General features: G+C 41.3%; 1 protein-coding gene across 3 annotated transcripts in view; it reads right to left on the bottom strand.

Annotated features, from left to right (window-relative positions):
- Positions 1–4,360: 4,360 nt before the first annotated feature.
- Positions 4,361–27,263, bottom strand: part of pmepa1 (prostate transmembrane protein, androgen induced 1) — a 53,173-nt gene continuing 30,270 nt past the window's right edge. Inside the window, exons 1-5 of one of the 3 annotated variants that reach the window (XM_061726619.1) lie at positions 23,976–24,000; positions 20,117–20,271; positions 15,863–15,916; positions 13,467–13,804; positions 4,361–10,062 (exon numbers count right to left, since the gene is read on the bottom strand). In XM_061726619.1, coding sequence (XP_061582603.1) covers positions 9,750–10,062; positions 13,467–13,804; positions 15,863–15,916; positions 20,117–20,230 — 819 coding nt within the window. In that variant the 5' untranslated portion in view covers positions 20,231–20,271; positions 23,976–24,000 and the 3' untranslated portion in view covers positions 4,361–9,749. Of the gene's footprint in view, positions 10,063–13,466; positions 13,805–15,862; positions 15,917–20,116; positions 20,272–23,975; positions 24,001–27,263 lie in introns of those variants that run through there. The other 2 variants (XM_061726617.1, XM_061726618.1) reach the window with 2 other exon arrangements.

The raw sequence follows: 27,263 nt of genomic DNA, 5'->3' as shown, positions 1-27,263 counted from the left end.
CATGCGCAGTAAAAATGAAATATGGTACGTTTCTGACAAATACTCAGAAACAATATTAAAGACAGAATGATTGTTTAGTTGAATTGATTAGGCAAAAAGTGGTTAAGATCAATGGCACGAACATTATAATGATGATTTGTCATTATAAAAGCCTGTTTTTAATGAAATCCCAACTTTTATTTAAGAAAATACAGTAGATTTGAAATGAAGTTGTGAGCCTGGTGCTGAAATCCAATGACAGGAACCCCAAAGTTTTACTGCAATAAAAAAGTAGGGATCTTGTGTCTGATGTTATTCGTGGTCCTGGCTGAGCTTAAATCGTATTTTGGATCCCTCCAGAGCTGGTGATCATCTGTGTGCACAATCACAGCACTCAATCAATGTTTTTATTGTCTTGTGTTTGTTTTTTTTCCCCAAACGGCCGGACCAGCGGATCCTGAGCAGAAAAAAAATGAATCCATTGTACAAGTCCCACATTTTTACATGCTTGCAGGATTAAAATTGGACAAAAAGGCGGAAGACTTCTACAATAGTTGCAAGCATCGGAGAGCAGTTAGATACAAGTTTATTTAAATATGCACACAAAACATACTGCAACGAAAGGAGAGTGCTAGCGCACGATTTTTCTTCAACATTGTCAGAGGAAAAGGCGCCGGGCGGCGCTGATTCAAAGAAGAGAGCGAGCAGAAGAGAAGCCCACGATGCTCCTTTCTCCAGCCGACAGGTGAGTTTGGGTTTATCATCGTCCAGGTGACAAAAACAGTTGGAAAAACTGGAGAAAAGGCATCCTTAATGCAACAGGCTTTCCGGGGAAAAGTCTGAGAAGTTCCAGTCAGGATGTAATGGGACTGCAGGCAGAAGCCTGATAAGCAGCTTCAGACCTTCTCATATCGCCGTAACGGAAATACAAATACTTATTTCAGGTGAATTTGATGATAATAATAATGAATTCAGTGTCCGGTTACCGTCTAAGATTCGGTGTCCAAAGGCAACATGACCGTGGAGCGTTAAGCTGAAGTGTCCGCTCATGCCGGACACCACAAGGCACACATGTGGACGCTGGAGACGCGGTGATTGGCCAGCGACCGTGAGGAACATCCACACAGACCAACACTGGTACGTGCATGAGAAACGTGTGCTGGGGGGCGTGTTTGTCCGTGGAAGGGCAGGGTGTGTGTCGCGGTCCGTGTACTTCGCGGCCATCCGTTTTTTGTTTTGGAATGACAAAATAAAAATAGAGATATAATCCAAAATAATCAGTTTCCCATCTTTTGTTTTGATAATAAAAAACGGAAAACGGATCGTTATCCATTATCCGTTATCCGTTATCCGATTTCATTGATGTGTTTGGAAATCGAAATTGGGAATTAAAACAGCGAGTGGAAAACTCTTTTCTCTATTTCCTATTCGTTTCCAACAGGGGGGCAGTATGTTAGAGTTCAGTACATGTTATTGATTATTGATTGGACGCTGCAGCTGAACGGACTGTCACAACATCACTGCAGTTTCATGACGGAGTGAAGACAGATTACAGATTAAACTCATGTTTCACTCCCAGGTTTCATATTTGATTTATTTTCTGTTTCAACATTAAAAAAATCTAAAACTGTTAATTTTCAATCTGATCAACAAAAGAACCAGAAACAACTTTCTTCATTTATTACTGCGCATGTGCAATCCCCCCATTTGTCCAATCCTTGTTTTCAGTATCCTTGGAAACGAATAGGAAATAGAGAAAAGAGTTTTCCACGGTCCGTGTATCTTTTGGTCATTGGATTTTTCCGTCATGAGTGGGAATCAAAAAACAAAAAACGATTGGTTTATTTGATTTTCCTTTTAAAACAAAAAACAAATATTGAATTACACTGCATTTTTTCTTTTTCTGTGTTAATATGACTTAACAAAGATTCAAAATACGCTTTTATTTTCGTTTTCTATTTCATATAAGAAAAATGAAATTACTAGTCAACAGGAAGGAAAAAACGAACCAAAAACAACCGTTTATTCATATTCGTGCACCGGAAGCTGGCATTTACAACCGAGTGAACTTAGTTCTGGATATTTGACAGGCATTCCTGTGACAATTCTCTCCAGGGGAAGTTTGATTTTAATATTTAATTGGTCGGGTTTACGTGACTCGGAAATGGCTCTGTACGCGGCAGTTCGGGTAACCATGGTTACCATGGCGGCGCTGAAACAACAGATTAATGATTATTTTTTAAAGATTGATTAAGGACTTGTTCCACAGCGGTTTGACGCACAATGACATTTCCTGCACGTTGCAGCAGATGAGTCTCCTGCAATGCTCAGAAATGAGCGTCAGAAGATTCTGTGCTCGGCATCATCTGAGGAGAAAAAGACACAGAGCTGGAGAGCGCTTTGATTCAATCTATTTATGAGGTTTTTATTCAGATGTCCACAGTATATTGTAAATATACACACTGCATGCGACGCGAGCGAGAGTCAGCGTCAAAAACAGTTTCATTGCTTTATTTTTATTGCACTGTCTACACTGGTTGCGAGCGACGCAGCGTCGTTTTGAGCTGGACTTTTGTCGCACGCCCTGCTTCTATTTTCTTCCCGTCGGTCGCGTTGAAAGCCAGTTGAAAGTTGAAAAAAAAGTTGAAAGCGCTGTAGGAAACAGTCATTCCAATACAAGAACCTCAATAAAGTGTCAGCTGCTGGAGGGAGATCGCCAGGCTGGAAGGTTCTGATAATAAGATATAATAAGAATCTTATCTTAGGGCTTAATTTGTGCCGGATCCTGCCGGATTTCTCGTGTCCTCTGCTTTTTCCCCACATCCCAGTAATGATCTGACATGCTGACATGTTTGCTGCTTTAACACCACACGCCGGTCACTCACGCTGTTCGCTGTTTCATTGCGTCACCGTTCGGTTTTTTCCCCACTTATTCCACCGAATAATAAGCTTGTTTTCTGTTTAGAAAGTACAAACGCAGGAAGATTACAAGTAATCACCATTTTTTTACTTGTCCCTTTACTCTTTCAGGAGTAATTTTAGGAGTTTCTTTCAGGAGCGCATAATTCAGGAGTGAATAAAGGCTGATTTATGGTTCCGCGTAAAATCGACGGCGTAGGGTACGCGGCGACGCGTACCGTTCGGTGACTGGGCCGCGTAACCTACGCCGTAAGGTCTGCGTTGGTGTAACGTGGTACCATAAATCAGCCTTTTAAAAGGCGAGTCTCAGCTGTCAATCAAAAGAACGTGGTAGAACGTGGGGCCGATGACGCGTTCAGTGTTTCAGGACAGAGCGGGTCCGATGCCACGCAGTGTGACGCGACGGTCGGACGCTCGCATGCAGTTAGGACAGGCTTTTAGGGAGCCGTAGCCTAATTTTTGTTGACCGCTTTGATCACTGATCACCCCGATCACGTTTGCAGTGTACACGTTTAAAACCCATTAAGCATGTCGGAAGGCCGTTGTGGCTGAGTTTTGTCATTAAACGCCATAAAACTTCTCTCGGACTCAGCGTGCTTCTCTGTCAGCAGCGCGTCATGCAAATATACAGGACCTAACAATAAACTCTCAAGCGGCTCTTTAAGGAAAGCCGCAATACCGGCTATCTGTGTTCACTGGGGGTGCATGCTGGAGAAGGTCGGGTTGGAAGAACCCTGAGAGAGCTCCATCAGCCATGAATTCCGGCGTCAGGTAATGTTTGTGCTGCAGTGCAATTTATACTGGTAATCACGTGGATACTTCACGCGTGGGACTAAATTAATTCTTCCAACCCGACCTTCTCCAGCATGCACCCCCAGTGAAGCCAGATAGCCGGTCATTCGGCCATGATGAATCAAAGCGCTCTCCAGCTCTGCGTCTTTTTCTCCTCAGATCATGCCGAGCACAGAATCTTCTGACGCTCATTTCTGAGCATTGCAGGAGACTCATCTGCTGCAACGTGCAGGAAATGTCATTGTGCGTCAAACCGCTGTGGAACAAGTCCTTAATCAATCTTTAAAAAATAATCCTAATTATAGGATATAATATAAATAATCTGTTGTTTCAGCGCCGCCATGGTAACCATGGTTACCCGAACTGCCGCGTACAGAGCCATTTCCGAGTCACGTAAACCCGACCAATTAAATATTAAAATCAAACTTCCCCTGGAGAGAATTGTCACAGGAATGCCTGTCAAATATCCAGAACTAAGTTCACTCGGTTGTAAATGCCAGCTTCCGGTGCACGAATATGAATAAACGGTTGTTTTTGGTTCGTTTTTTCCTTCCTGTTGACTAGTAATTTCATTTTTCTTATATGAAATAGAAAACGAAAATAAAAGCGTATTTTGAATCTTTGTTAAGTCATATTAACACAGAAAAAGAAAAAATGCAGTGTAATTCAATATTTGTTTTTTGTTTTAAAAGGAAAATCAAATAAACCAATCGTTTTTTGTTTTTGATTCCCACTCATGACGGAAAAATCCAATGACCAAAAGATACACGGACCTTCCACTCGCTATTTTAATTCCCAATTTCGATTTTCAAACATATCAATGAAATCGGATAACGGATAATTGATAACGATCCGTTTTCCGTTTTTTATTATCAAAACAAAAGATGGGAAACGGATTATTTTGGATTATATCTCTATTTTTATTTTGTCATTTGAAAACAAAAAACGGATGGCCGTGAAGTACACAGACCGTGTCGCCCTGCTCCCCGAGCAAACAAGCCCCCGCCAGCGACCGGGGAAGGACACTTGGACGTGAGTCGAGACCGACTTTCACCCCAGTGATCTGCAGCTCCTGTGGGTTACTCTAGGTAGTTTTACACTCTCTCAAAGTTTACAAATGGTTGTTTTTTTGTGAATGAGGAATTAAAGTAAAATCATGTCTCATGTTCTCAAGTAAATAAACAACAATAAAAAGAAATTACATTTAACACACTACGTTAAGATACGACTAATGTTATCAAAAAGGCAAATAGTAGGTGTATTGCAACGATCTTTGCGGCATCACTATCAAAAAACACTTATCTTCATCAATCTCATCACCGTCATCCAAACATCATCATCATCATCATCATCTGAGACAGCGTGGCCGGGGATGATTGACAGCCCCAACGAGCCACTCACATTGAGCCCGTCTCAGCGCAGGCAGGCACACTTGTACGACAAAGCAACAGTAACAAACGATGAACGTCTCCACGGAGACGGAGAGACGGCCGACCAAGGCCGGCTGGGGAGGAGCTCTGTCATTGGACGGCAGGCAATCTCTTGGGAACAGGAAGAGCTCGCTCAGACGGGAGGAGGAGGAGGAGGAGGAGGAGGAGGAGGAGGCAGGCCAGGTGTGTGGGACAAATGTTTTAACTGTATCTTGTGTGGTCCTCGATGAAAAGAAAAAAATGTGCTGGATAAATGAAAGTGTGTGTGTGTGTGTGTGTGTGTGTGTGTGTGTGTGTGTGTGTGTGTGTGTGTGTGTGTGTGTGTGTGTGTGTGTGTGTGCTCGCGTCTGGAAGGTCAGGTTCTTAGGATAGTTTGTTTAGTCTGCTGTGTGCGTGTGTGTGTGTGTGTGTGTGTGTGTGTGTGTTTAGTTTTTGTCTAGACAGCTGGAGGTCCTTCCCAGGCCACATCAGTGTACATTTACCACACACACACACACACACACACACACACACACACACACACACACACACACACACAGATGCTTCCTGGGTAACACACGCCCACGTTTAAAGTCATCAACAGTGACCCAGGGCTCATTTTGAAGAAAAAAATCACCTAGAAAAAAGTTCTTCTGCACTTTTTCCCCTCAATATCAATGACTGCGTTTCCATGCATCAATAACCCTTTTAAAACCTGAATATTGGCAATAACCCGAATTTGCACGGCCATGTAAACACCAATAACCCCTTTGAATAACCCGAATTTGCTCATATTCGGGTTTTTAAAAACCCAAATATGACCCCTGGGTTACTCCTTTTAAAACCCGAAAATATTCGGTCACGTAAACGCCAAACGGAATATCCCCATCAAACGGAACATGAATTTGTTTTCTGCACATGCTCTGTTCACAAGGAATCCTGGTCTTTTGAGTCCAGGAAGTTCTTCTAAACACGGAGAAACACAAGACCAGGAGGAGACTAATCACTTCATAAATGTAATGAAGGATATGAACATTTCTGCATTTGTAGACGGTAGAAAGTACCGGGATAGAAGATTTACAAGAAGGTGAGAGAAAAGTTGCGCAAAGCAGCATTTGTTTTGAGTTTGGATACAGGAAGAAGAAGCAGAAATGATGGGAATTGCGTCATGACGTTCTCCGCGCGTTGCTGGTTTGATCCAGATATCCCGAATGATTAATTACCATGTAAACGGAATATTCCGAATGTTTCAGTAACTGGAATATTAGCAATAACCCTAATTTTGACTGCATGTAAATGCAGTCACTGACTCTAACTAACATGAACACAAAGTGAACGGTTTCTAATTCCTTCTTCTTTAGGTGTTTCAGTCATGATTATTTTCATTGTGTATTAGCTTCCTTTCAAATTTGTGCAGCTGAAGCCAAACCCTGACCTAAACCGCCAATGTTCACCTAGTCCCACTTCACACGGTTTTAAGCTTTAACCCCCCCCCCCAGCAGGACCCCAAGAAATGATGGGGATCTGGTCCTCAAAAATACTTTTGGTCCCAACAACACGTGTAGTTTTAAATCTTAAATCCTCATAATGTCACAAAAACAAGAACATACACACACAGCCAATCAAAAATCAGTGAAACAGACACTGGTATGTAAACAAACCAGTGTGTGTGTGTGTGTGTGTGTGTGTGTGTGTGTGTGTGTGTGTGTGTGTGTGTGTGTGTGTGTGTGTGTGTGTGTGTGTGTGTGTGTGATTTGTGTTTCCAGTCAGCCTCCTGGCGAGTTTTCCACTTCCTCCTCCTGTGGTTTTGTTTTAGTCCGTATTGCGAAGCGAGCGATTGATATTTTTTATTTTCAGTTCAAATCCTCATCTCGAGCATTTGCTTCCACGACGACACCCTGATCAGAGCCAGTCTTATTTCTCATAACCCGCCTCAAACCCTCAGGATGCAGGAACCCGAACTGTCTAGAAACAGGGAAAAGCAGCCGGATCCAAGTGCAAGTTAATGGCAGCGCTGGAGAGGAAAGACGCCAGCGGCAGCTTCACTTGCACTGGGATCAGGCTCATAATCTCATCTCTTGTGTTATTTATAGTTTGAGCCATCACTCCTTCAGCTGCTTTGGGTTGATAGATTCATTTCTTCACACATTCTTATTATTGCCTCTTTAAGTGCTCGTATTTAAACGGGGGTACAGCACATGAACTAATAAGGAGAAAGAGCGAGACAATAAAGCGAGACAAGGTTCTTGTCTCTCTTTAACACGTGTGATTCACCAAAGAACAGAAATGATTGAAATATTTCAGATTCATCCTCTGGTCATCTGAAGGTGATTATTATTATTTTTGGCCTGGGGTGACGTCAGCTTCAGGACGCCGGGCTGTAGTTCGGCCCGCTCCCTGCAGAGGGCGCTGGATTGCATAAATACGGGACATCAGAGGGCGCTGAGTTAAACTGGCTCATGTTAACCCCAATCACATCCTGTTTTACTTCTGCACTCTCAAAGAGGCGACACAAGACGGGCTGCTATCGACACTCGTGTCACTTGTCAACACTTCAGTGTGTCCAGTTAAACAACCTGCCTTGTTTTGCAAAAGAGTTTTGCACCAAATGCTTGACTTTCCAAAACACAGAAGAGGTTGAAAATATATAAACTGGTGCTAATTTTGGTTGTATTCAATACGATTTTTACTTATTGGCCAAAAGTGGCGCCTTAAAAATCCTCTGATTGACATCTTAAATGAGATGACGTGCGTCAGCATCCTTCCTGCAAGACATTATGTTCAAAGCACTGGTGCAAAACTCTTTGTACCCTTTTAAAAGTGCAGCTCTAAAACCAGATAATACCCTTTTTTTTTTTTTTTTTTAAGTTTTGTCGCGTGGAAGAGAGAGCCGACGCCGCCCGACGAAGAGGATTGGTGCTCATTTCCTGTTGCGGTAAAGTGCTCAGAGATGCCTGCAAAGAGACGGAAGCAGAGTTTTGAGAGCGAGCTCTTAAAGAGGGACGTGTCTTTATGAGAAGCTGGAGATCAGATGCTGCAGCGGTGCACAGTTGGAGCATCGAACACTTGAGGGGCCCGCCGGGCGACTGGCTTCCTTCCTGAGTAATGCACTAAAATAGAGACGAAAGCGTCTCTCTCTTTCTCTCTCTCTCTCTCTCTTTTCTCACCAAGAAATCTGACAATCCAATAAATTAACTAATCCTACTACGTCCTACTTCTAACTATTGCTACTCATTGTCTTGATTAGCTCAGACGTTTGTTTAATGAGACTGATTAGCACGAACAAACTCTCACATGTGCTTGACTTGTTTGGTCGAGGTAGTAGCACCCAGCTTTGGGATTGGCTAATGATTCGTCCAATAAGATGGAGGAGAGACACAACTACGAGATTCTGATTGAGCCCAAAGGTCGGATGCCGACTGTCGGTCGTCTCGCCGGACTCAGACATTTGCATAAACCAGAGATTTTTCTTCTTTTTTTTCGTTTCGTCTTGTTTTAAAATCAGTGGTACGGTAATTGTTGGTCTGAGTCCAGCGAAACCGAAGTCACGATCTTCCCCGCTAGCTGTTGCGATGGCGGCCACTGTGCACCGAGCAGGTTCCATTTCAGTCCCTTCTTTCACGCCTCGACAGACAGAGCTCCTTCACAGCCGTTCAAATCTTCCATCATACCAAATAAAAAACAAATAGTGCAATTCTTTTCAGCAATTATATAAATAACTCTTAAATTCACGTTTTTCCCCTCTCAGTTTTGCGTACATGTGTGTACGTGTACTCCACATGCATCAGGTGTACATGTACGCTGCAAAATGTTCACTGTGAACGTTGGCACCCCAACAAATTGCTGATGTTTTAACTCTCTCTAAAACTAGACATTAAAATAAAAACAGACAAAGGAATCAAGTTTAGAAAAACACTCCCTACTTTCGCCACCTCCTCTCTCAATCCATCACGTTTCTTTCTTCAATCTCCAACTTTTGTGCAAACCCTCTTCAGAAAACATAAAAAACAAAAACAAACGCACCCTGCATCAGTCGGTCAACGTAAGGCAGAGCTTTAGGCTTCGGGACGTTCAGCACCGTGCTACAGTTGGTGGACTAATTTAAGGTAACGCTAACTAAAATCTAAGCTCTTCCTGGGAGTTCCAGGACGATGTGCTAACGTGTCCCGGCCGGCGGCGAAGCCCAAGCTCGGTGGAGGAGTTGCTGCAAACTGCGAAGCAGCCAGGGCGGATTATCACGAGTGAAAACAAATCAAAAAGGTTCGCATGGAAACGAGCAGAACAGGTAAATATTTATAAGGAATATGCAGATCAGTCTGGCGGAGGAGGGAGCGGGGGAAGTGCCCTCTCTTCACCGTCACGTGTCCGTTTGAAGCACTCCGCCGCCCGCGGAGGGAAGCCGTGCAACCAGAAGAACCAGAAGTGCTCCCGTGACTGTGCTCTGCAGGAGTGTTGTGGTTTCCAGGCGTCCTCGCCAAGGGGGAAGCCTGTTTGTGCAGCTGCTTCCCAACCCCCCCTTCCCCCCCGCCGCCTCGGGGAAACGGGAAAACTGAGACTGGCTAAAGTCAACCGGTTCAGGGTGGATGTTACCATTTCTGCGATCCTTCCTCGTTGTGATCTGGTTAAGGGAAGGGGGGGTTCTCAACCCTGTCACACCTGCTGGGGCTTGTGGGATTTCTCCTTGGCGTTCCTCGTGTTGCGGTTGTTCACGCCGCCCTGCTGCTGCGGCGGAGGTCTGAGCAGGCCCTGGATCAGGGAGGGCGGCGGCGCCGGCGAGGAGGGCACAGTCCGGTGGCCGTGGCCGGAGCTCAGGCTGGGCGGGTGGTAGAAGTGCCCGATCACCTCGCTGTAGGCGGGGGGAGCTCCGTCCACGTGGGCGCCCGGCTTCTGCTGGCGGGACGAGGCCTCCTGGGCCTCCAGCACGCTGATGCCCGAGTGCACGCTCGGGGGCGGGGCCTGCAGGCTGAGAGGGAAAGAACAGGGGGATGAATGAGAGGGATGGAAGAGGCAGTAATAATAGAAAGCTCATAGCTGGGAGGGAATTCATGAAAATCGTGCACTTGGTGACAAGTTTTTGATATTTAGGATGGTGTTAGGTATGGACATAAGGTTTTCAAAAACCACCGCAAACAAATTGGGAAAACGCCCCCTAGTGGCCGGTTTGCAGAAAATTCAAAATGAATCAATAAGCAATAAGGCGATAGAGGCAGAATTGTAGGTGTTGAGTTTAAATACGCACAGCTGATGTTTTTTGTGTGTTATTTTAATAAAATCCTATTCTTTCACTGTGACTTAGTTCTGAGGTTCTGTTCATCTTAAGCCTGAATGAATGAAAGAATGAATGAATGAATGAATGAATGAATGAATGAATGAATGAATGAATGAATGAATGAATGAATGAATGAATGAATGAAGATTTATCTTCTCATTACAAGCAAAAAAATCTTGTTCCACTGGCAGATTTTTCTACTTATTTTAAATGAAAATCTACTTGAAACAGGTGAAAATTGTTGTTTTTTCCATTGATGAGTCTTGTTTTAAGTGTAATGAGATTTTTTTGACTAAAATCGAGACACTATAACTAAAAATAAGACAAATATTCTTGTTAAGATTTTGGGTTTTTGCAGTGTATAAGGTCAAAACGTACAAAGACCGAGTCAAATACGTTATTACGAAAGTAATCTGTAACAATTTGTGCGGTGAATCAAACCAATTGTAAAAATGTAATAAATGTAATAAAACCCAATAATGTAATAACTTCCCCAAAAATGTAATAAAATATCCTGACTGATATTGTAATAACATTTTTACCGATAATGTAATACCTTATTACATTATTGGGAATTTATTACATGCTACTCAAAGTCTGCAATTTAACCCAATAGCCATTCTGGTGTTTCAAATCCAGTGTATATAAGATTATTAGATACTTAAAACACAAAATGTAGAACTCTGGACTGAAAATGAACATATATATTACATTATTTGTCAAGTATTACATTATCAGTTTTGGAAGAAAAAAAAAAGACCCACCTGAAAATGTAATAAATTCCCAATAATGTAATAAGGTATTACATTATCGGTAAAAATGTTATTACAATATCAGTCAGGATATTTTATTACATTATTGGTAAAGTTATTACATTATTGGAATGTATTACATTTTCGATTGAGTTAAGTGCAAATTTTATTACATTTTCAGGAAATTATTATAAGGTGCTATAGGCCATCTGAGAATATCCAGTGTTGAATAAAAAACTCTTTTCTTTTCACACTTGTACTGATTTTTTTCCTTTTTTTTTTCCTTTTTGGCTTTTAGTTTTTAGTGTAATAGTGTAATAATGTAATATCTTATTAGATTATTGGTAAAAATGTTATTACAATATCAGTCCGGATATTTTATTACATTATTGGTGAAGTTATTACATTATTGGATTTTATTACCTTTTCGATTGAGTTAAGTGCAAATTTTATTACATTTTCAGGAGTTATTACATTTTTAGGAAATTATTTCACTATATGAGGTGCTACACGCGTCATGTGACCTTTTGACTAAAACTACGTTTTTGCTACATTTGATGAGGATTCAGGGCTCAAGCACAGCAGAGAGGGAGGGGGCGGGGCCTGCAATGTGGGTTTCTTCGACACGTAACTCAAGTTTTGGTTTTTGAGACTTAACACGGACATCCTTCTGGTCCGTAAACTAGTAGATGACTTTACTGCAGGTTTAATAAAAAGAGCGTTAAAAAAAAGGTGAACGAACCTGACGTGAAAAAAGGTTCAGGATGTATTTTCATGTCACCAAACACAAGAACATAAATAAATTAATAAGCAATGTTAAACTCCATTAAGTCAAGTTTTTCCTACTCTCCCTCTTTATTATTCAGACTCAGCTAAAGTAATGATTTAATCCTCGTTGGCGAGAAGTGCGTGGCACAGCGAGGACTTTCTTCAGCTTCCTGGACAAATCTCTTCTAAAGCGGTAAAATACGACCTCGTGCAAATGACAGGCTACGGCGCTCGACCCGCAGCCAGCCAGACTAAACAAATACAGTCAAAAGTGAAGATTAAACCGAGGACGCAGGCCTTCAAAGTGCCCGTAAATCTCTGCGCCGCTTCAGACCCAGACCGAGGTTCTCCGTAACCGAACCAGATGCATCATTCAGTGGAGGAAAAGCCTCATTCCCGCGGAAACAGAAACACAGTCTTGTGACAACGAGAGGTTTATGAGCAGGACGTACGAGGAGAGCACTTGGACGGACGTATTATGGTACAAGGGTGAATATATCTCCACAGAGGAAGCGTTTGTTGGATTAATGCGGGTGTTAATGATTGCATAAATGATCAGCTGATTCCACTTGTGGAGAAAAAACACATGAATGATGCAAGATGACATTCGGGAATTATCAAGGGTCCGAATGCAAACTGTTTCCGAGGACTAAACTTGCTTTCGAAAATTATGACTAAATATCGGCGTCAACGAACCTTTATCACCTGAGGAAAACGAGACCAGACGCAACGAAAACGCTGGTCATTTGATGATAACGATAATTAAATATATAATACAATATCGTAGAGGAATAAAAACAAGACTTAAATGTACATTACAAAATAAAACCTCTGCTAAAATGTGTAAATGTAGCGAAAGTGTATCTTATTTATAACACTTTCGCTACATTTACACATTTAGCAGAGTAGAGAGGAAAACGAGACGATACACAACGAAAATGCTGGTCATGTGACAATAACGATAATTAAATATATAATATAAGGAATAAAAACGAGACTAAAATGTACATTACAAAATAAAAACTCTGCTAAAATGTGTAAAAGTAGCGAAAGTGTATCTTTGGATACACTTTCGCTACATAGATATGGAAAAGAAAACCCAATGTGTCGTCGAAAAAGAAAAAGATGGAGAGAAATGTGGAAAAATAAATACGTTGTAAACTCAAATTAGAGCCTTCTGTATCTGGAATGAATGTATTCTTGAGTCTATAAGGTAAAAATAATATAAATATAATAAGATAACCTTGTTTGAATTGTAAAATGGGTTTGGCTAAATACAATCTTTGACTAAAACGAGACAAAAACGTACAAAATAAGACTAAAATGCTCAGACTTTTAGTCGACTGAAACTTGACACGACTAAAAGAAGAATGAACGTGACTAAAACTAATGAAAACTGAAACTAAATTTGAAACAGACTGCCAAAAACAACACTCCCTTAGTGTTTTTATGTTGTTTTGTTCCTGAACGTAACTTCAATCTTCAGAAATGCACCAAGTTTTTCCTCCAAATCCCCCCAAAACCAAACAGCAGCATCTTTTCTGAAAGCAGAAGGAGCCGTGGGAGCGCTGCTCTCACCTGGCCTGCAGGCAGGAGTTGGACGGGTCCAGCGGGTGGGAGTCGAACACGGTCCGGTTGGGCGGGGCCCGGACAGACTCTCGGTTCAGCTCCATCTGCTGCTCGGGGTCGCGCAGCTGCAGCGTGCAGGGCCCCTGGTAGGGCGGCGGCTCCTCCCCGTCCGACAGGGAGATGGTGGGCGGCAGGTCGATCAGGCTCTGCGGCAGGTAGGGGTAGGTGGGCTGGAAGCGGCTCGGGGCGTAGCCGTGCTGGAAGCGCTGGGACGGCAGGGCCGGGGGCGGCTCCCGCTGCAGGTACGACACGCCCCGGTCCGACGGCCGAGGGTTGTACGCCTGCTGCTGCCGAAGACAGGGGGGGTTAGAAGTTTATGTGTAGAGCACAATTCAACACAAGGTCATTCAAAGTGCTTTACATAGTGCTGGGCCGTATGACCAAAAATTTATATCACGGTATTTTTCAAAATTATATCGGTTTCACGGTATATCACGGTATTTTTTTTTTCATGCACAACTGGGTGTTAACCACATTTTCTAATGATTTGGAAAGGAATTGCTGCAGTAAATTGGCTTAGAATGGCGTATTTTACTGTCAAATCAAATAAACGTGATTTAGGCATGCTTTTCAAAGAAAAAAATCTTTTACAAAATTACAAGGTAGAAAATATTTATTGAACATAAAAAACTGAACATTTTTAATTTCTAGCATTATGTTGTTTTGGTTCCACCTCCTGGTGAATGTTAGGTAAAATTCTTATGTGGTTACTTTTTGGTTGGCCAACGATTTATGTTTGTGGTGCAACTGTTACGGGAGCGGCCAGTCTATTTCCTTATTTTACAACGCTGTTATTAATTGTTCGGTGTTTTCCCACTTATTCCACCGAACACCGAAAGTGTTTTTTTGCCATTTTCGGCCGAACAATTTCAGTTACCGAACAATCGGTGCATCACTACTGCTAAACAGTCCCCTCACAAGCAGTGTCCAGCGGCGCTACGTTCCCAACGTTGTGTACGCTACTGTACAAACTCACCGTATTACGGTATATGAAAAATTCATATCATAAGAAAAATAAACACCGGTATTCGGTGTGAACCGGTATACCGCCCAGCACTAGCTTTACATCAACATTAAAAGCGTCAAGACATACGGTGGCCGCGACCCGCCATTGCTGAAAATTAAAGAAACGCTGCAAATAAAAACAAAGGCCGCTTCAAATAAAAGATACGCTGCAAATATAAAGAAACGCCGCTGCAAAAAAAAACTAAAAATGACGCAAATAAAAAAGCCACATCGGAAGTGAATTACCGGGGACTATTTTTGCTGATGCACCGGTGTTTTTTAACGTGAGAGGAGAAGAAGAAGACGAAGAGGACGTAAGTGAAAAGGAAGAAATAAGAAGAGTGAGGAATAAGAAGAACAACCAACGAGAAAATAAGTGAAAAGGTTAGTGTTCAACGTCGCTACGTGTAATTTTTAATGTGCAACACCGGTGCATCGGCAAAAATAGTCCCCGGTAATTCACTTCCGTTGTGGCTTTTTTATTTGCGTATTTTTTTTATTTTATTTGCACCTGGGTTTTTTTAATATTTGCAGCGTTTCTTTAATTTGCTGCGGCGTTTCTTTTTGTTTGCAGCGTTACTTTTATTTTCAGCAATGGCGGGTCTCGGCCACCGTAAAGACACAATTAAAACATAAATAACATAATAAAATGATAAGAAACGAGGTAAAATAATAAAAAAGCACAAGTTGTTAAAAAGTAAGGCCAGTAGAGTACAGCAGGTACATCTCATTCTTACAATGGCAAGAATTACGTTTCTACACTGCAAAAACTCAACATCTTACCAGGAATATTTGTCTTATTTCTAGTTAAGATGTCTAATTTTTGGTCAAAAAATCTCATTACACTTAAAACAAGAGTCATCACCAGAAAAATAACTTGTTATTTGACAATTTTCACCTGTTTCAAGTAAATTTTCACTTGAAATAAGTAGGAAAATCTGCCAGTGGAACAAGATTTATCTTCTCATTACAAGTAAAAAAAATCTTTTTCTACTTATTTTAAATGAAAATCTACTTGAAACAGGTGAAAATTGTTGTTTTCTCCAGTGATGAGTCTTGTTTTAAGTGTAATGAGATTTTCTTGACTAAAAATTAGACATTTTAACTAGAAATAAGACAAATATTCTTGTTAAGATTTTGGGAGTTTTTGCAGTGTATACGGTCAAAACGTACAAAGACCGGGTCAAATACAGTATTACAAAGTAATCTGTGCCGATTCATGCGGTGAATCAAACCAATTTGTCACAATGCCTGCATTCAGGGATTATCCATAACTTTGCATGGTTTTCAAAAAGTATTTAATTTAAGAGTATGAAATGTGTCATTCAGCTCCAGCTCACCTCGTTCAGACCCGAGTTTCCTCCCGTACTCTCAGACGACCACATGCTGCCCTCCTGAAACAAACACAGAGACCAGGGTGAGAAACAAACGAACCAGGGCTGCAACGATTCCTCCAATACCTCGATTACCTCGAGTAACTCCATTACAAAAGATGGTTGAAGTATTTCCTCTGCCTCGAAGCCTGGTTTAAATAAAAAATCTACGAGAAAACGCAGCAAAGCCAAAGTAATAAGAGGAAGAGACAGAAGATGTCGAAGGTGTGGGATTATTTTTATTTTAAATTAAAAATGAATAAAAAATACATAAAAATAATAAAAAAAAGCCCCGGTCCACATTTAAAATCAGTGTTTAAGAATATTTTTTATTTTTGAAACTTGGAAAAAATATGTTTTTTTTATGTTGCAGGAAATGTTAAGTTCATTTTTATTGGAAAATGTGACAAACAGTTTACTAGTTTGCATAATATGTAAATACATGTAAATTATTCTCATAAAATAAACAAATTGGTTGTTTTTATGAAGTAATCTTACTTGTTTTCTATTGTATAATTATAATTGGGCTTTAATAAAGCAAAAGTAAGTTTTATCCGATTACTCGATGGAATATTTCATAGAATAATCGATCACCAAAATATTCGATAGCTGCAGCCCTACAAAGAACTGATTTCCAGGCCATTTCTTGTTTGCAGAAACTTCCCTCCAGCCATCTTTGTCGTCCTCACTGACGCTTCTACGAGCATCGCTGCTCGTTTGGTTTGTTTTCTTATGAGGCATGAAAACTGCCAGCTCTGCAGGTTATTACGCGTTTGTCCACTAGAGAGCTCAGTTGGTGCAGGTTGATTTATTTCTCCTCAAAATCCCCAAATCATTATCACACTCTATCATCTGCATGAAACAGGTGACTGCTGTTTTGCACTTCTCTTCTCATTCAGGCTGTGGAATCTGCACGGTTTCAGCTGAAACTGATCAAACGTTAGTAGTGTTGTTTCTGGCAGCCTGTTTCAGTTTCAGTTTTAGTCTAGTCTTTGGGTCGAGCTATCTTTTTAGTTTTTATTAGTTTTAGTCACGTTCATTCTCCTTTTAGTCGTGTCAAGTTTCAGTCGACTAAAAGTCTGAGCATTTTAGTCTTAACAAGGTTATCTTATTATTATATTATTGTTACCTTATAGACTCAAGAATAGATTCATTCCAGATACAGAAGACTCTAATTTGAGTTTACAACATGTTTATTTTTCCGCATTTCTCCCCATCTTTTTCTTTTTTTCGACGACATATTGGGTTTTCTTTTCCACGTCTTTGTAGGAAAGTTTATCCAAAGATGGTTCTTCTTCTTCTTCTCCAGCCCCAGAGCAGATCCCTGCGTTTCTCTAAGTAACTTTGTTTTTAACTGACGTTAACTAGAGCTCTGCGTTAACGGCATCAGCCTCTAACTCTGCAGCTGCATCTTCTGGATCTGATTCCTGCTGCAGCGACTGGGATTGAGGACTAACGTCACCCAGCAGAACTAAACCAGAGAAACTACTGAAAACATGGACATTAAACCAGAGAAACTACTGAAAACATGGACATTAAACCAGAGAAACTACTGAAAACATGGACATTAAACCAGAGAAACTACTGAAAACATGGACATTAAACCAGAGAAACTACTGAAAACATGGACATTAAACCAGAGAAACTACTGAAAACATGGACATTAAACCAGAGAAACTACTGAAAACATGGACATTAAACCAGAGAAACTACTGAAAACATGGACATTAAACCAGAGAAACTACTGAAAACATGGACATTAAACCAGAGAAACTACTGAAAACATGGACATTAAACCAGAGAAACTACTGAAAACATGGACATTAAGGATCTTTGGTAGAACATTTCGCCTCGTTTTGGTCAACGAAGATGAAGACACATTTTAGCAGTTTTTATTTTTTAATCTACATTTTAGTCTGGTTTTTATTCCTCTACGATATTGCATTATATATTTAATTATCGTTATCGTCACATGATCAGCATTTCCGTTGCGTCTCATTTTCCTCAGGTGATAAAGGTTCGTTGACGACGATATTTAGTCATAATTTCCGTCGACCAAAGCAGCTTTAGAGGTCAGTGATGTTGGTGGAAGTTTTTCTCTCCTCTTTCCTCTCTTCTTCTCTCTGGCAGCAGTTTTTCCCGCCTGTATGTGTGTCAGTGTGTCTGACTGCTAATCCAAATTAACTAGGACACTGAGACTCCCCTGAGCTCATCAGTGTGTGTGTGTGTGTGTGTGTGTGTGTGTGTGTGTTAGGAATGGGCGATATGAGTCTAAAAAGAAAGAAAGAAAGAAAGAAAGAAAGAAAGAAAGAAAGAAAGAAAGAAAGAAAGAAAGAAAGAAAGAAAGAAAGAAAGAAAGAAAGAAAGAAAGAAAGAAAGAAAGAAAGAAAGAAAGAAAGAAAGAAAGAAAGAAAGAAAGAAAGAAAGAAAGAAAAGAAAGATTCCCGTTGATGACGTTTTTGTATTGGTATTTTTTTTATCGTTATCGGGATAAATGCCAGAAATTATCGTGATACATTTTTTAGTCCATACCGCCCATCCCTAGTGTGTGTGTGTGTGTGCGTGCGTGTGTGGATCCTTGTGTTTCATCCCTTACTCATATCTCGGCCTCAGACTGCTCCGTGATTCAGTAGCAGGTGATTCAGGGAGTGAAGTCATATGTTTGCCGAGGCCTCAGGTGCGACTCGTTGCATGTGTGTGTTTGTGTGTGTGTGTGTGTGTGTGTGTGTCTCAAAATAGACGGCAGGGAGACGGCGAGGGCCTGGGCGAGTGAGTGAGTCAGGGTGACGGCGTTCGCCCTGCAGAGGTGTTTAATCACCGCCCGGGCAGCGTGCTGTCTGTCGGCGTGCCTTTCTTCTCACGCTGTCTCTTATCAGGGCCGTCCTCACCGCGGATAATTAACTCAAACCACTTCCTCCAAGCCGTCTCAGCGGGGTTAAAGGGGGCAGATTATCAGGAAAAAAAGAAGTGTTTCCTGTGTTTGAGAGCAGATATCTGTGAAACAGTGAGCATGAAACAGACTATACTGCACCTTTATACTGCACCCCCGCCATACGTTCACATCAACATTCACACACTTTTCATTAAAGGTGTTGGACAATCCTGACCTAATTTGAGTTATTTGTGCGTGCACATGTGTAGAAACATCAGCCATTATGAACCTGCGCTCACAGAACTTTTTTCAAATGCAGGTCCCGAGAGCCAGAACTGAACTGGGTAAAAAGTCGTTCAAGTTTTCTGCCCCTCAACCTGGAATGATGAGAGAAGGACTTGAAATTGGTTGAGCTTGTATCCTTGGGTAAATTCAAATCAATTTTAAAGACAGAGAAATTAGCTCTCTCGGTTCTGAGAGAGTTCTGCCCCGTTGTGTAAATTTGACTATTGTTTTACTATTGTTTCCCCGGAATGTGTGACTGACTGTCTGTGTTTGTATGTATTGTTGTATTGTTTTTATGCTGCCAATTTGGCCAGGTCACTCTTGAAAAAGAGGTTTTAATCTCAATGAGTTTTTTTTTTTTTACCTGGTTAAATAAAGGATATATATTTTATTGTCCGGTGCAGGGCGAAAACACGACCCTGCTGAAGCCGGGAGGCGTCTCTTTCCTCCACTACAGGATGTGTTTTCAGGCATGGATGCTTATGAATTAAAATAAATAAATAAATCCTTTTCATCCATCCATCCATCCATCCATCCATCCATCCATCCATCCATCCATCCATCCATCCATCCATCCATCCATCCATCCATCCATCCATCCATCCATCCATCCATCCATCCATCCATCCATCCATCATCCATCCATCCATCATCCATTCATTCTTGCTTTTCTCTGTTTAGGATCCCAGGGATCTGCTGGAGCACAAAGTTGCTCATTCCTGTGGTCGATTTAGAGTCGCAAATTATGCCAACATGTCAGTGGGACATGTAATCTCCCACTGGCAGATTTTTCTACTTATTTCAAGTGAAAATTTACTTGAAACAGGTGAAAATTGTCAAATAAGTTATTCTTCTGGTGATATTTTTCTGGTGATGACTCTAAATGTTGAAATAGCAGTAAAACCAAATTCATTGATGAAATGACATAAGGGATGGAAAGGGGGGATGGCAGTTTTACAGGGGGGGTGATTTGGACTGTTTTTATTTCAGGGAGGATGCCATCCCCGCGTATCCCCCCTCAACTCCAGTACTGGATGTGAGAAGGAAAGGGAGGTTTGACTCACGTTGGCCAGGGGCAGGTGTCTCCGGCGGGCCGAGGCGTGTCTGGAGAGGAGGGAGCGTGCCGAAAGGCGGTAGTGGTTGAGCAGGCAGGTGATGACGACCACCATGACCATCATCACCACCACGATCACCAGGATCTGGACGAACTCCAGCTGGGCTGCAACACACACATGAAACATAGAGGTCAGTTCACCGCTCGCACTGGCCGGGCAACGTGTCCGGGGTCAGTTCACAACAAGCAGAGATGGACCCAGACCCAGATGCATTATGGGAATGGGACCATCATCATGGGCGTGCAATACTGGCAATACGAAGGCTGGAGTATCTGCTGAAACAACTCTGCTTAAAGTGCATGAAAGTACTCGTGTGAAATATTCCCCCCAGCTCAGTAATAAAAGGCACAAACACCGACTTTAAAAGCCTCAAACAAGAGTTAAACTGTCTGAAAGAAAGGTTATTAAAACTCACATTTCTCAGTTACAAAGATGAAAAAACGTCAATGAAAATAAAGAACCAGATGAAGCCGAGTTTATGCTTCCTCATGGGAATCAGCAGAGCTGGTAGAGGAGCCAAAAATTGTACTCAAGTAAAAGTACTGTTACTTCAGAATAATATGACTCAAGTAGAAGTAAAAAGTAGTCATCCAAATAATGACTTGAGTAAAAGTAAAAAAGTACTTGGGTGAAAAAACTACTCAAGTACTGAGTAACTGTTGAGTAACGTCTGATTTATTTTTTTAACACAACCATTCAAACAGACAAAAGTACAAAATAATCATCTTCAGGCAAATTAAATCAATAAAATAATAAAATAAATTAGATTTAATAAAAAATAAAAAATAGCTTAAATTAAAATAATCTTAAAGTAAATTCAAGTACTTTAATAGATAATAAAATAAATAAAATAATATCAGAATAAAAAAATAAATTAAGCACAAGTAGCACAAAATTTCAAGCCTTTGTACTTTTCTTTTTTAACCAGCAGAACTAGAACAAACATGAACTCATAGAAACTCTGTGTGTTTGAGTCTGTGTAAATGTGACAAAACATGCAAAAACAAACATTTTTCCCAAAGAATCACCCAGTGATGTCATGAGATTGACGCGTACGCGGATAAAAGGGATAAAAGAAAAGTAACAGCTCAACGTAGCCTAATGTAGCGGAGTAAGAGGAACAGTTTCTTCTTCACAAATCTACTCAAGTAAAAGTAAAAAGTACAGTGATTCAAAACTACTCCTAAAAGTACAACATTTCCCAAAACTTACTCAAGTAAATGTAACTCGTTACTACCCACCTCTGGGAATCAGGGTGGATTCTCACATGAGGAAAAGGCTAAATAAAAAAAGATATTTAAGTATTTGTACATGTAGTCAGCATTTATATATAATATCAGTTTTAATTCATTAACATTTAATCTCAGGTTTCAGTCGGAAGAAATCTTTCCTCGCATCGTGGGGTCACTAAAAGAATCATGTTTTATAAAATCTCATGTCTCGTGTAAATGGTGTCGTGATGTTATTAGTCAGATAGGAAAAGGAATCTGCTTGTGTAAATAGCAATCCTTTTTACTAAATTGTGACTTAAAACAGCAGATTTATGCAGCTGAGATGTGAGAGGACGTCACATGTCAGTATTTTAAAGGTATTTCTGAAGTTTACGTAAAGTTCTGCTCCGAGACAGACAAGAGGGCATTTAGTACTTTTTAAATGTAGTTTTTTTACCACCCTGTCCTGCTGCAGCTCAGCTGGATTCAGCCTGGAAAGTCCCAATAAGGGAATAAATATCCTGTTTCTTTTCAGGAAGTCCTGGACACGATGGCAAAATAAAATAAAGGTTTCCTCATAAAGATTAACGACTAAAACAAATAAAGAGATTGTTAGTGTAATAAAACACCACGGGAAGTACGACACGTTTCCCGCAGGGAAGTTTGTAAAAGACTCTTAGAGGAATTTGATTAAAAATAAAACCCCATAAATAAACAATAAAGATACATGTTGGTCTATTGTGGCTGAAAGATTTACATAATAAAGTGTCTGTGACTGAAACAAAAAAGGGAAAGTTTTCAGACATGCATAGGTCAAAGTGTCAGACACACACACACACACACACACACACACACACACACACACACACACACACACACACACACACACACACACACACACACACACACACACACACACACACACACACACACCAGACCAGACAGGGCTACCTTTGTTTAGAGGCAGTCTGCTCGTACCACCAACTGCCACTGCTCCACCACCCCCATCATCACACACACACACACACCCACATATGCACACACACATCACACACACACACATGCACACACACACATGCACAAACACACACACCATTTTTCACAGACTTTTTTCACATGGAGCAGCAAAAGGTCAGACAGAGGAACAAAAAGTAACCTGCAGTTCCCCCCCCTTACACACACACACACACACACACACACACACACACACACACACACACACACACACACACACACACACACACACACACACACACACAGCTCCAGTTCTCACGGAGCTGATCGTCTGACCCACAACAGTCAGGTGACTCCTCAGACCCGTTAATCACCTTTTCATGAACTCAGGTGTTCGTTTGGACCAAATTAAACACCAGCACAGGAAACAACACAGTACAAATGATCAAGACTACCAAAATAAAAGCCTTTTTTAAGTCAGTAAGTAAGTAAGTAAGTAAGTACATTTTATTTGTACAGCCTTCACAGACCATGGTCCACAGAGCGCTTCATAGTTATAATAAAAACACAGTTAAAAGATACATACAAACAGAGGTGTCTTCAGTATTCACATTCATTACTCAGGTAGAAGTATAGATACTAGAGTTTAAAAATACTCCTGTAGAAGTTGAAGTATCAACTCAAGTTTTTTACTCAAGTAAAAGTATAAAAGTACTGGTTTCAAAACTACTTAAAGTATAAAAGTAAAAGTAATGTAAGGGGGAAAAAAGCCATTGAAAATGAATGTATCTTAGTATAATGTAAATATATTAAAGAACCATATATGTGTACTATTGAGCATTAACATGTGTTTCAGAGAGCAGGAGATATGATGACTAGTTGACTATAAGTATTGTAATGGTGCAAAAAGTAAAACTTCAGAGGCATGTTATCATTTATCCTAACCTTTATTGGAATGTACATCCAAGTTTAGTTGCAGGAATCTGAGGGAACGGATGTAAGAACAAAACTGGACAAGAACATCTGAAACAACCACAACCAAATTCACTCTATCCGGATGGAGCAATTTAACTGGATAGTTTTTATTAAAGGCCGAAATGAAATAGAGTAACGAGGCTGTTTTTAAAATGTAAGGAGTAAAAAGTACAGATAATTGTGTGAAAATGTAAGGAATAAAAGTAAAAAGTCGTCTGAAAAATAATTACTCCAGTGAAGTGTAGATAACCAAAATTTCTACTTAAGTAAGGTAGAAACACCTCTGCATACAAATGTAAGTTTAAAAGGCCAAGACAACACAGAGACAGTCATAACAGCCCCAAGACAATTAGGCAAAAGCCTGCAGAAATAAATAGGTCTTAAGTTTCCTTTTGAAGGATCAACAGACTCCATGGAACGCAGAGAGAGTGGAAGAGTGGAACTACGTTCCTGCTTTAATCTGACACCGGTTCTGAACTCCAGAGAGTCCATCAGGCTGCAGACGGGCTTTTGTTGCGACTTCAGGACCAAACAAGAACTCAGAATGAATGATTTTTCTGTTTGAAAGGAAGATTTCATTGATTTTTAGCACTGAGCAGCTTAAAGTACCGGAAAGGAAGTCAAAAAGTGTTGCTAAAGCGAGGGATTCCTCACGACTTGAGACTCACCGCACAGTTGTGTCTGGATGCAGTTGTCATGGCTCCCGGACGGAGGATGCATGGTCTCCTCATACAACAAGACTCTCTCTAGAAACGCTTGTATTCCACTGATCAGAACTTCTCAAGACGGGGGTGAAGGACTAAAACCAAAGTGAAAGAACTAAAGGAAAAGAAAGGGAAGGAGAAGGTGCTGCTGCCCTGAAGCTCCAGGCCGAGAGTCCCGGTGCGTCCTCGCCGGCCGACGGCACGCTATGAGCCCCGACAAGCTTTGTCTGCTGCTTTTTCTCACACACATTCCCACACTCGGAAATGTGTGTGAGAAAAACCAAGAAACAGCTGAGCGGACCCCCCCTAACAGCCCCCTCCACCCCAACCCTCCACCGCTCTGCAGCAGACAATAGGGGTCAATGTGAGGGATGGGGAGGAGGAGGAGGAGAACCAGACAGATGGGTTAAAGGGATGGACAGAATAATGATGAGAGGAGGAGGCGGGGGCTCATTAGGACATAAACCTGCAGGCATTCACAACAAATGGTTCAAACGTCGGTTCAGGAGGGTAAAGTCTACGTTTACTACGTTTACATGCAGTCAAAATTCGGGTTATTGCTAATATTCCGGTTACTGAAACATTCTGAATATTCCATCGGGTTATCTGGATCAAACCAGCGACGCGTGGAGAACGTCATGACGCAATTCCCGTCGTTTCCGCTTCTTCTTCCTGTATCCAAATTCAAAACAAATGCTGCTTCACGCAACTTTTCGCAACTTTTCGCTCACCTGTGTAGTTTCACTGATTTTTGATTGGCTGTGTGTGTGTAAGTTCTTGTTTTTGTGACATTATAAGGATTTAAGATTTGAAACTACACTTGTTGTTGGGACCAGAAGTATTTTTGAGGACCAGGCGCAACTTTTCGCTCACCTTCTTGTAAATCACGCTATCCCGGTACTTTCTACCGTCTACAAATGCAGAAATGTTCATATCCTTCATTACATTTATGAAGTGATTAGTCTCCTCCTGGTCTTGGTTTCTCTGTGTTTATAAGAACTTCCTGGACTCAAAAGGATTCCTTGTGAACAGAACATGCGCAGAAAACAACTTCCTGTTCCGTTTGATGGGGATATTCCGTTTGGTGTTTACATGACCCAATATTCGGGTTAGAAAAGGAGTAACCCAGGGCTCATATTCAGGTTTTTAAAAACCAGAATATGAGCAAATTCAGGTTATTCAAAGGGGTTATTGGTGTTTACATGGCCGTGCTCAACCGAGTTATTGCTAATATACCGGTTTTAAAAGGGTTGTTGATGCCTGTAAACGCAGTCACTGATGGTCCAGTAAAGGTACCGAACAACCTCGCTCACTTTTCTGTTCACGTTGCTATAGCGACACGTAACTCCGTCACCAAACAGGCGGTAGCAGAAGCTGCAGCTGCAGCTCAGGGGATTCATACAGGACGGATAGTGTCACCTCAAGGCCTTACGGTGCAGCAGCAAATGGAAATCTTAAAGAATATAAATATAAAGGAGAAAAAAAGTGTTTTTAAAAGACGGGTAAATCATTAGTGAGAGGCTTGAGTGAAAGGTATAAAGACGAGAAAGCTTCCAGTTCCAGTCAGAGTCTGCTGCGGGTCTAGTGCACGGATGCCCAGCAGGTTTTTTTGGCCTACTCTGCCAGGACTGTTCGGCTCTCCAGTCTCTTGTGTCGAGGTAAGAGTATAAGGCCTTGGCCCTGTGTAATTGTGTGTGCGTAATATTGCTCTGCCATTTGCGGGGGATAACTTGACACCTTGTCCTAGCAAAAAGAGTACTTGTGTGTGTGTCTTCTATGCAAATGCTTGCTTTTCTGGCTGGTAATAAAGGTTCATATATCATTATAGCAAAAGCGAGTGTGTGTGTGTGATTCATTTTTGCGCAGCCGACCGCTCTCGAACCCTAAGTGAGATTCTCCCAAAACAAAAGGAAAGGAAAGGAAAGGAAAGGAAAGGAAAGGAGAGGAGAGGAAAGGAAAGGAAAGGAAAGGAAATGAAGGGAAGGGAAGGGAAGGGAAGGAAAGGAAGGAGAGGAAAGGAAAGGAAAGGAAAGGAAAGGAAAGAAAAGGAAGCGAAGGAAAGGAAAGGAAAGGAAAGGAAAGGAAAGAAAAGGAAGGGAAAGGAAAGCATGGAAAGGAAGGGAAAGGAAAGCAAAGGAAAGGAAAGGAGGGGAAGGGAAGGGAAGGAAAGAAAAGGAAGGGAAAGGAAAGCCAGGGAAGGAAGGAAAGGAAAGGAAAGGAAAGGAAAGGAAAGGAAAGGAAAGGAAAGGAAAGGAAGGAGGGAGAGTGGGAGTCTGGCAGCAGCAGCGGGACAGCCTGTGCTCAGGAATTGCTCAGGAATTACACCGACCCGTTCCCAGATGGTCCAGAATGTTTACGTGTCTCTGTTTCTCCTGAGCGGCAGCAGTGGAGGAATAATGACTTTAGCTCGTCTATGTTTGCAGTAGTTTGGCTGCTACAGTACGTCTCCTCACGTCCCTCACCCCCTCCCTCACTCCCTCACTCCCTCACTCCGGCCTCTCTTTCCTCTTTTTCCTTCAACCACATGAAGGACCCGGACGTGAAACGGCTGCATTCATCAGAAATGAAAAGTGGAAGTGTGGCCGAGCGCATGTCTGACGAGCTGCAGCCCAGACAGTCATGCTCGTGTTAGTCACGCCGCTCGTACAGTACGAGCTGATGCTCGTGACCTCTGACCCCAGGAGGTGACCCATCCTGCAGGCCGGACAGTCATGCTCATGTTAGTCACGGCGCTCATACAGTACGAGCTCGTGACCTCTGACCCCCAGGAGCTGACCCATCCTGCAGCCCCGACTCCCTTCTTCCTTCGTCATTCTTTTTTTGATTTGATTTGAAGATTTGATTTCGAACATGCGTAAAAAAGCGTACAAAAAAGTAAAAAAACGGAATACAAATATATATACAGTGTATATATATATATATATATATATATATATATATATATATATATATATATATATATATATATATATATATATATATATTCTGGATTCATTACAAATCAACTGAAATATTGTAAGCCTTTTATTATTTTAATATAAGATTCTCTCTCTCTCTCTCTCTCTCTCTCTCTCTCTCTCTCTCTCTCTCTCTCTTTCTCTCTCTCTCTCTCTCTCTCTCTCTCTATATATATATATATATATATATATATATATATATATATATATATATACATATACGGTGACGAAATCCACTGCCAATCCAGGAAGCAGGAACACACAGAGACACACGTCAAGCACTGGAAATCTGCAA

Source organism: Cololabis saira, chromosome 8 (genome assembly GCF_033807715.1).
Source record: "Cololabis saira isolate AMF1-May2022 chromosome 8, fColSai1.1, whole genome shotgun sequence".
Lineage (NCBI taxonomy): Eukaryota > Metazoa > Chordata > Actinopteri > Beloniformes > Belonidae > Cololabis > Cololabis saira.
This window is presented reverse-complemented; position numbering and strand designations above follow the sequence as displayed.